Source organism: Acyrthosiphon pisum, chromosome A1, assembly GCF_005508785.2.
Source record: "Acyrthosiphon pisum isolate AL4f chromosome A1, pea_aphid_22Mar2018_4r6ur, whole genome shotgun sequence".
Classification (NCBI taxonomy): Eukaryota; Metazoa; Arthropoda; class Insecta; order Hemiptera; family Aphididae; genus Acyrthosiphon; species Acyrthosiphon pisum.
Genome location: NC_042494.1, coordinates 130,996,868 through 131,007,031, shown reverse-complemented (window position 1 = coordinate 131,007,031; position 10,164 = coordinate 130,996,868). Strand labels below are relative to the sequence as shown.

At 30.3% G+C, this 10,164-nt stretch overlaps 2 protein-coding genes across 5 annotated transcripts; one reads left to right on the top strand and one right to left on the bottom strand.

Moving 5' to 3' along the window:
* Window positions 1-803: 803 nt before the first annotated feature.
* On the top strand, window positions 804-4,082 carry LOC100165499 (ring canal kelch homolog). 3 transcript variants are annotated; one of them, XM_016804068.2, is made up of 10 exons: window positions 804-1,156; window positions 1,226-1,454; window positions 1,539-1,714; window positions 1,791-1,887; window positions 2,489-2,645; window positions 2,715-2,827; window positions 2,883-3,179; window positions 3,242-3,382; window positions 3,448-3,697; window positions 3,774-4,082. In XM_016804068.2, exons 1-10 carry the CDS (start codon window positions 1,023-1,025, stop codon window positions 3,950-3,952), a joined length of 1,773 nt encoding a protein of 590 aa, XP_016659557.1. In that variant the 5' UTR covers window positions 804-1,022; the 3' UTR covers window positions 3,953-4,082. The 3 variants fall into 3 exon arrangements, with proteins under 3 accessions (XP_016659557.1, XP_001943819.2, XP_016659558.1); XM_001943784.5 differs by having other exon boundaries at window positions 806-1,156; window positions 3,771-4,080; XM_016804069.2 differs by having other exon boundaries at window positions 808-1,053; window positions 3,771-4,078.
* Window positions 4,083-6,289: 2,207 nt separating this feature from the next.
* LOC100162727 (uncharacterized) lies at window positions 6,290-7,893 on the bottom strand. Of its 2 annotated transcripts, none has more exons than NM_001162076.2 (2): window positions 7,695-7,821; window positions 6,290-7,557 (listed from the first exon to the last, which is right to left on the bottom strand). In NM_001162076.2, the coding sequence occupies exon 2, from the start codon at window positions 7,518-7,520 to the stop codon at window positions 6,816-6,818; it is 705 nt and encodes a 234-aa protein (NP_001155548.1). In that variant the 5' UTR covers window positions 7,521-7,557; window positions 7,695-7,821; the 3' UTR covers window positions 6,290-6,815. The 2 variants fall into 2 exon arrangements, with proteins under 2 accessions (NP_001155548.1, XP_008182677.1); XM_008184455.3 differs by having other exon boundaries at window positions 6,574-7,557; window positions 7,620-7,893.
* Window positions 7,894-10,164: the final 2,271 nt, after the last annotated feature.

The following is a 10,164-nucleotide window of genomic DNA, read 5'->3' as shown; positions in this document are numbered from 1 at the left end:
AAGACATCAAAGTGAAAGGCTAAATAATAAATACTATTTAGTATTTAATAATAAATTAATATATTATTTACATCATTAATCAAATAGGTAATTTATTTGATGTACTGAAAAACTTCAAGATTGTTATAGTACCTAACTGTTATGTCTTTATGATTGTAATTTGTTACTAATAAATAATAACTATAACTATAAGTTATAACTAAAACTATAAGACATAAGTAATAACTAGGTATAAATAATAAGGAATACACAAAATGGCGAAATCCGAATATGGATACCAAGAATTCAAATTTCAAGCCATACAAATTCTGTGAGGGCTGGATAACGCTCATGGCTCATGGCAAAATAAAAATATTGTCATGAAATAAAATATTTAACGATATTAATGACCACTTGGGCGCTAGCTGTGCTTCTCGCAGGCCGCAATCGAGGTTAATCACTGGGCATCAAAAATATTGCTCCGTTGAGTAACCTGTATATCTTAAATCGTGACTGTGACAATGATGTTGAAATGATTTATTTAAATGATAACATATGCCACGCCCCCCTGGAGACCATGTCCAAGGCCACAGTCACCCGATTTTGCCAATACACGCAGTGTCGTACCCCTGCTTTAGCGACACTCGATCAGCTGATTCGGTTTACATTTACCTAATATGATCTGTAGTCTGAACCTAGGAAACGAGCCCGTTAACCAATGTGATGTTAGATCCATGTTTGCTCTTATTCAGAAAACGTTTACTTCCACCCACGGACCACGGTTTAAGACACGAACTATGATTATAATCATAGTTCGTGGTTTAAGATAGTAAATCTTAATTCTTAAATCGTGCCACGGGCTTAGATTAACCTAAATCTTAGACTAAAATTCTTATTTCTTACTTCTTAGTTCTTAGTCCGTGCTTCCACCGTAGAAATATCTTAAATTTCGTTTTCAGTTTTAATACAATAATAATATAAAAACTAATTTCTAATTGATAGATTCTTCATATGATATAGTTACTATTTTAAAGGAAAAAGAAATGGATGCCTTACATACTTCATCATCTGGAAGTGAGTTAAACCAAGTTTTGAAATCCAATGCATGTGGACCAACAAATTTTAGAAATAGCTCTCACTCTGTTAGATTACTTGAAGATTTACTAATTCTCCGCAAGTATGTTAACAGTGATTTTAGCTTCTTTCAAAATAAATATTAGTAACGTAACACATTTTTTGTTTTTAGAAGTGAAGTTTTGTGTGACATAAGATTTAAAACGGACGATGGTACTATAATATTTGGACACAAAAATGTTTTGATGGCAGCTAGTCCATACTTCAGTGCAATGTTTAGTAATTTTGATGAGAGCAATAAAGATCTTGTTAATATAAGAGAATTAGATTCCACTATTTTAAGACAATTAGTAGATTATATTTATACTGGAGAAATTATGATCACCAAGGAAAATGTACAGGTATAATAATTAAATACCTATTTGATTTGGTTTAAACTTCTAGGTATCAAAATTTATAAAATGCATTATTGTTGATTTCTCTAGGTTTTGTTACCAACTGCCAATCTCTTACAGTTGAACTATGTGAGTGGTGCATGTGCTGAGTTTTTACAAACACAACTAGATCCTTCAAATTGTATTGGTATCAAAGAATTTGCTGACTTACATAACTGTATGGAATTGGTGTTGAGTTCTGAAGCATACATTAAAAAACGGTTTTTGTATGATTTAAATTATATATAATTAAATTCTCTATATCTATCAGTAAATTATTCAAATAATAATTACTTTTTTCAGAGAAGTGGCTGAATGTGATGAGTTCCTATCTTTATCTTTTCAAAAATTGTTAGAGCTTATCTCCTGTAATGACTTATCTGTTTCATTTGAAGAAAAAGTAAGCCAATTAAAATTTATAATATTGTTCTATTTTAATAGTCTAAATGAAAGATCAACTTGCCTAAAATAAATATATAAAAAGTTTTGTATATTTTATTTTTTAAATTTTAAGATGCTAAGGGGGCTACCCAAATGGGCCAACAGGGTTAGTGAAACGAGCAGGGAACAGAGGTTCTAGTTTAATATAATATAATTGTATACTTACAGTGGCAGCTTGATGAGAGTATATTGTAACCATGTGTTTCAACCAGAAATAGGTGGGTGGGTCTGGGTTAGTAACAAAACTAAATATTTATTTTACATCTGCCTATTGCAGGAATCTAGGAGCCAGTTGTACCGTCTACTGTTACACTTCGATTACTCTTAATCAGCTGATAACAGATTTTATAATCGAGCAAATTCGGCCGATTAAACTTCGGAGATGATACAATTGGCCCTTCGATACAATATACATAACTTATTTAACATAAGTTAATTTTGAGATCCAGCTTTAACCTTCTTTGAATTTTTAGCGATGCAGTATAATACTTTTGAGAGGTCAACTGATCTTATATAATTTTGTTGTTTTAATTTAATTATATATTTATTTGTTGTTGTAGGTGTTTGAATGTGTTATCAATTGGGTAAAACATGAATTGATCTGTCGAAAGGATTTTTTGGAAAAATTAATGGAACATGTACGCTTGCCATTGGCATCAACACAATATATATTACAAAAAGTAATTAAAGAACCTCTTCTAAAACATAGTCCTAAATGTATGTTATTTTCATTAAAATGCCTCATTATGAATTTATACCATTTAATTATTATTACAATGTTTTTAGGTAAAGATTATGTATTTGAAGCATTACATTTTAACCTTCTTAAATCAGTTCAGCGTTTCACCATTCCACTATCGATTCGATGTAGACCTAGACAGTTTGATAATTCACAAAAAGTGATTTTATTTTTAATGTATCTTCTCAATTACTTTATCCATTTAATTTTATCAGGTAATTCTAATGTTCAGTCAGTCAGATACATTGCCAAATTGTTATACACAATGGTATGACCCATCAATAAACCTACGAGAGAATGCACCTGGAATTAATCATAGCTGTGTGACAGCTGGTGTAGGGGTTATAAAAGATCAATTTGTATTTGTTGTGGGAGGGATGAATCGATCAAGTTCTCGATCTGTTAGTATGCTCGATGTATCTTTACAATTACCCTGCTGGGTGCCAATGGTCGACATGTTAGTTAGTAGACATCGATTAGGAGTTGGCGTATTAGATGATTGTTTATATGCAGTAAGTTATACTAGTATTTTACTTATTTTATATTATAAATATATATTATTTTGTAATTCTAGGTTGGTGGACATGACGACACAAGTGCATTAAATAGTGTAGAGGTATTTGATGTCGGTATTCAAAAATGGCGAATGGTGACTAGTATGACAATTGCAAGAAGTCATTTGGGTGTTTGTGTACTCAATAATCGTTTATACGCGGTGAATAACTATATTATTTTTTTATTTTAAATTTGTAATACATTTCATTTAATTAAATTGTATAGGTTGGAGGTAATAATGATTCATCAACATTGAAATCAGTAGAATGTTATGATCCCAGTCTTGACACATGGACACAAGTTGCAGATATGTCTGTATGCCGCAGTGGATTTGGTATAGGAATATTGGACGGTGTTATATATGTTATTGGTGGTTATACAGAATCAGAATTTCTCAATAGTGTCCAGGCCTTTAGCCCAAGTGACGGAGTTTGGTCGACTATTGCTGATATGGAGGCCTGCCGATACAATCCTGGTAGGCAACTAAAATAATTATTTTTTATGGAAGTCTGTAAAATTTGTATTGAATTAAATTTTTTTTTATACAGTAGTAATTTCATTAGATGGTTTATTGTATGTTATGGGTGGAGACACAGATTCCTATGCGGTGGATAGTGTAGAAATTTACGACCCAAACACAAATACCTGGTCAAAAAGAGAAACACTTTTAACTGACCAAATTTATAATGGTGTAGTTGTTCATAGGCCACCACATTTTAGAACCAATTAACATAGAATATAACAAAATCACTATACATGGTCTCATGGTTAGTTTTTTAATGTATAGTTTATATAGTTACAGTTATTTTTCCAATTTTAGTTTTTGTAGTAAATGTTTGATTAAAATGTTTTTGTATATTTAAACTGATTACCATTTTAAATTAAAAAAACAAGCTGTACAATTTTTGTAAATTATTATTTTTCTTGCATTTATACCGTTAAGAGCATAGTTATAGTTACTCGTAGTTACATAATAAGTCTTGCATCATTCTGAAGCCAACCCACCACATTGTTGACCACTTCATTCTTCACAGTGCAATATATCTTATGTCTTTGATATTAGGGGTTGTGATTCTATCAAAAGATTGTCAGATGGTTTTGTTAGATTGCTAGGAAAGGCCAAGACACTAAGAGTAAGTCTTAACACCACTCAATAATTATAATAGACTTAATCATATTACTAATTTATAATATTTTTTTATAATATAGTAGCAGTAGTCAGTTTTGGTTTATTTTATATTCTGATTAAAGTGATGAAAATTACATTCATAAATAGATTTGTTTATGGTATGACAATTATGTTTGACATAGTAGTAATTCATGTTTAAGACACAGATAAATGAAATCTATAATATCATCTATTCTATATTTCTATGGTAATAACTAATAAACAACCATAGACATATATAAACAATGTAAGAAATATAAATATAAAATGTAAACATTGCCGTCTAGGCAAATGGCGGCACAACTTCAAGACATTGCATAGCTATTGTATAGTAGTCGGCTATCTAGCTGTTTATATATGTCTAATGTCTATGTAAACAACTTACTGGTGAACATAAAGCTAGACTCACCGCTGCTATGTTACCTGTATGTCCAGCGGTTTCGAGCTTTTAACATGATATTCTTATTGACCATTATATTCAGTATCACTCATTTGCCATGATCTACCAACAAATTTCCAGAGTTGGCCCGTGTTCAACTTTGAACAAAACACGACAAATGTTGCTTTGAACCTTGCTTTATTTTCTGATATACTTTATTATAAAAGCATACCACAACTGGTGTGATTATGATCAACATATATATTTTTAAAAATGTTAAATTTTCATTGATAAAATAAAAAAGACCATAAAAAGTATTTTATTTTAGCGTCAAATAGAGAGAACAACTATAAATAACATTATCATGTACTAATCATTATGCACTAATATTTAATTAAAGAAATAAAGAATAACAAGAAAAAAAATTACTTGTACTACCATAGACAATATACTACTAGACGGAGCATGACTGTAGTAACAGCGGTGATCTTGGCTTACAACGTACACTAAATATTCGTACTAGAATTTTTTGATTTACAATAATTTTTATTATATCTGTAACTACAACCTCTCTGTTACTAGACCACAACACCTGCCTGCACCATGTTGGGATGCAAATATATAACTCAGATTCAGTATTCAATGTGCAAAGACCAATCACAAATGATTACCTACCTAGGTACTTAAGCACAATACCTCAAATTAGAAGGATAGTAAATAGTTCTTTTTTTGTATAGTAATAGAATGTAATTGTACAATATATATATATATATTTTTTAAATGTCTATGTACATAGTACATACAATTATAATAATTAGTAAGTTATTTTATTAGTAGGTACATTATGGTATTGACCCAAATCACCCCATTAAAATTATACATGATTCGTTCATTTAATTACAAAGTATATTAAGTGTTACAACTCGTATAAATTTACTTAATTTTCATTTGTTGCTGTTGTAGTGTTGTATTTGTAGGTTGTACCACATTTTGATCTAATAATACTCAGAACTTAGATTACACTAATATTGTAACCATTGTATGGACAACCGGATAGGTATGCTATAATGGCAAATACTTTTAAATGGTTTATAAAAGTTTCAATTTTGTGATATAAATTATTTTATCATTAATTGTGTTATTTTACGTAAGAACTAGCTAAATTACACATCAATAAAATTCTGATTGTTCAACTCCTTTAGAGTGTAACACACTGTGGAAGCAATGTATGTTTAAGTGCAAATAATAATATTATATTTTAATGTTTAGCCATCCTAACCGGCGTTGTCCATGAGATTCCCAGCAGTATATTATCAGGTAGGCAATCTACCTGTGGTAGATCACAGACCCCGTGTTTTGTTTTGTACGTAAGTGTATAATTTAACTCTAAAGTATCAAAGTTATACCAAGTTTGTCGTTTTTACTTAATTCAACCTACGGCAGAAGATTAGTACAATCATATTATATAATATAATAGGTTTAGTATTACATCTAAATTCTAAATCCACAAAACATACAAATTGTAGTAAAATTAAAAACTTGTATTATATTATCTTAATTACATTTATTGATATAATATAATATTATTAATTTTTGTATACGTTATAATAAATATTGTTTGTTTCAAATACTATTGCTAAAAAAATCTAATATTTTATGTTAAAATATCAATAAAATTAGGCCTTCTTTATATTTAACAAGGTAAACATAAAATAAAATATGTCACAAAGTTGATTTCAAAGACATAAAAAAATATGCCTATGATCGATTTATACAAAGATAATAATGCAATTAATGAACAATATTCACAGTATACACACAAGACGTAATAGGTATTATCTTATTAATAGATTTTATTGACCAATACAGCAAGACAGTCTACTATTTTACAATTCTTTTCATGCCACATAACAACCTTCAAGTAAATCACTCTTTTAAGAACAAAATAATATTAAACAAAATAAAATATAAATGTAAAATTATAATCATGTATTAAAAATTCAACTTTCTTAATTCTAAAAGCACCAACTTTTAAAAAGTTTCATATTATTCTGAATCAGGATTGTTTTTGAGGTATTTTTGATACTTGTTATCAAAGATTTCCGCTGCTTTTATTACACTATCTTGTAAACCATTTATTCCCAATATCTGTACTTTTTCTAAAACATCTTTTTTCTGACTGTCCTCCATATATGAGCGTTTATGCACTATTTTCATATATTTCCAAGTATCTTGAACCGTTTTCTCAATTGATTTCTTTTTCATTGAATAGCTTGCAATTTTTAAAGAAAAATGGTACAAGAATAGCGCATGGGCTTTTAACAATGTCTGTGTATATTCTCCTTCATTTGGTATTAACGCAGTAAAAGCTTGACACATCATAAATTTTGGATACCCCTTACAAACAGAATGCATTTCATCAATGGAAACTGTTAAGTTCTTAGCTCCTGACATACAATAACTACATGTTAATTTGGGAAAACATTCTGCCACTCTAGATAAAGTAAGAGCCATTGGATTTGATTCATCTTTATCAACCAAGTTATAAACTGCGATCAACCGTTGTATAGTATTTGCGAAAGAAGGTAAAGAATTTTTATTCATTTTTGAAACAGTGTTTCCTCTTTCAATATACGCTGCGACCATAGTAATAATGTCGTCTTTCTTGCTAACGTCACCTTCTTGCATTTTATACAATACTACAGCCCACATTTTTGGATCAAATCCTTTAATACTTGTACTTGGTGGCATCTTGATTGATTTCTTTAACTCAGCTGGCTGGACAAATCTAAGTAAAAATAGTTTATCATAAATATTTATCCGAGTAAACAAGGAATTTGTTTGTATTACATTTTTTAACCAAAACTCCACCAGCGTCCACTATATAATTTAGTAAGAATTAAAATTTGATTTTTTTTCACTGACCTTTATGTAATTTCACTAAGTCCGCCTAATACTTTGATGAAATTGAAAACTTGAACAACAGACTATGAAAACAGAATATTACAGGCATACACCATATGGCATTACAGCTACCACAGAATATGAACCTAACCTTACCACTGGGCACTGAATATGAAAACGGAATACAGCATTATACCATTATACCAGGGGTACGAAACTCTGTGAATTGGCCGAATCGGGCGATTGTAGCCTTGAACACGGTCTCCAGGGGGGCGTGGCATATGTAATCTATGATAAAAGTAAACAGTGGAAACAACCCGACCCCGCGCAGAATACCCTACCTATTAGGCGGAAACGGTTTTTCAATACGGGTATAACATCATGTCAGTGTTACGGAAACAGTTTCATTGTTCGGACTTCAGATCATAGGTAAACACTTCACCCATCAGCTGATCGAGTTTCGCTTCTATATTGTTCTATGATTATACAGCCCGTAGTCCATGGACATAAAAATATAATATAATTCTATTATGTCTATTATATTATGATACAGCCATAGAACAATTTATATAGAAGCGAAACTCGATCAGCTGATTCGGTCACGGACTAACATAGAGGAAACAATACGATGGGTGGGTGACGGAGTTAATAGGCCTCGGTACCTTCTACCCATAGACTTATAAAATAATCGCTCAAACTAATTTTATAATTTATAGTCGAAAAACTTCAAAATGCTCGATTTTTGGAAAAATCGTGGTTTTGAGTTTAAAGTAGGTACCAAGAATTTACATTTTTTGGAATTTTTTTTATCGAATGTTGATATTTTTAAGCTCAACGTGTTGATTGAATCAGAATTTACCTATCTTATAGAAAAAAAAAAAACTAGGTTCCTTACTTTTTTTGTTATTGTTAATACTCGTAAACCAGTAAAAGTCTAGTGATGGGCACAACCGAGTGAAAACTATCGAAGTACTCGATAGTTTAAACTATCTAATTACTCGGTTGTTTTATAAAACTATCGAACTTTCGAAAAACTATCGAACTATTGAAAACTAATCGAACTATCGAAATTTTTACTTTTTAGGTAAGGTTATGTATTATTTACTATTTAGCCATGATGTTGTTAATGTTGTCATTCGAGATTCGACTATCGAGTATCAAGGCTGGTTATTTCATTTTTTATATTTTTGTCTTTAAAATATCTATCCCAAATTATTATCAAGTAAATTCGGTCAAAAATACCGAAAAATCACTCGGTTGTTTTTTTTTAACTCGATAGTCAAAACTAGTTGGTACTAGACGTGTATTACTATTTACTACCGAATGAAAACTATCGATAGTCAAAACTAGTCGGTGTAAGACGTATGCAACTACCGAAAGAAAACAATCGATGAATAATAATATCTATTCAATTGAAAAATCACTCGGTAGTTTTTGAAACTATCGATAGACAATCGATAGTCAAAACTAGTCGGTTGCGCCCATCACTAAGTAAAACCACGTAAAACCTAGAATTGATTTTTACATGGTTTATTAACAATAACATAAAAAGTAAGTAAGATTGGTAAATTATGATTTCACCAACACGTCGAACATAAAAATACTAACTTTAAAAAAAAAAGTTCCAAAAAATGGTTTGGGAAGTTAACTACATCAGTTCCTTAAGTTTTAATCACGGTTTAAGATATACTTAAAACTTAAACCGTGGGTTTAATGCATATATCGCTATAACGCCTACATGGAATTATTTAAAGAATCGTCCTTCTTAGCGCTCCTGACGGACAATTCCCAAATTAAATGACGTCAAAACACGGTCTTAGATTATTAGATATCGCCTATCATATAATCTGAATCCAGCTGTTGTAAAAGTCCGCCGTTTGTAAAGAGGTCAAGTTATGCCGCTGGATATAGTAAAATATATTAAAGTAGCTGATTTTTTTTAGATTCTGAACGAAGTGATGAATGTATTGATTTTACAATGATGTGTGTTTTTTTTTTTGTTTTTTTTTTTTTTGTTTTTTTTTTTTTTTTTTTGGGTCTGACGACAACTTTTGGGAGCAGTAAAAATGCTTCGATTTTCAAAAGTTGTACCTTTTTCTGAAAGGAAAGTGAATCTAGTTGGTACTTTGGGGGGTCAAAAGTGAAAATTTCCCAATACTTTTCAAAAGCGGCAGGAAAAACCTTAAAAAAATAACGGAAAAACGCGAATTTTACGCAAAACCAATTTTTGACAAAAACGAAAACTTAATTTTACTGTAACTCCAAAATAATTATTGTAAGCACTTGAAATTTGCAACAGATGTTTATATTAGCGTTGTCTATACCGGGGTAAATTTTCCAAGTGGTTCGACCTTTTTTGAGCTATTTATAGACCAATGAAATTTTCAATTTTTCTAAGTATTTTTTTTTTAAAATAACGATAAAAAATTTTTGGGTGGATAGAAAACATTTGAAAATTTAATACAAGGTTTCTTATAAGTTGTTCTCACAG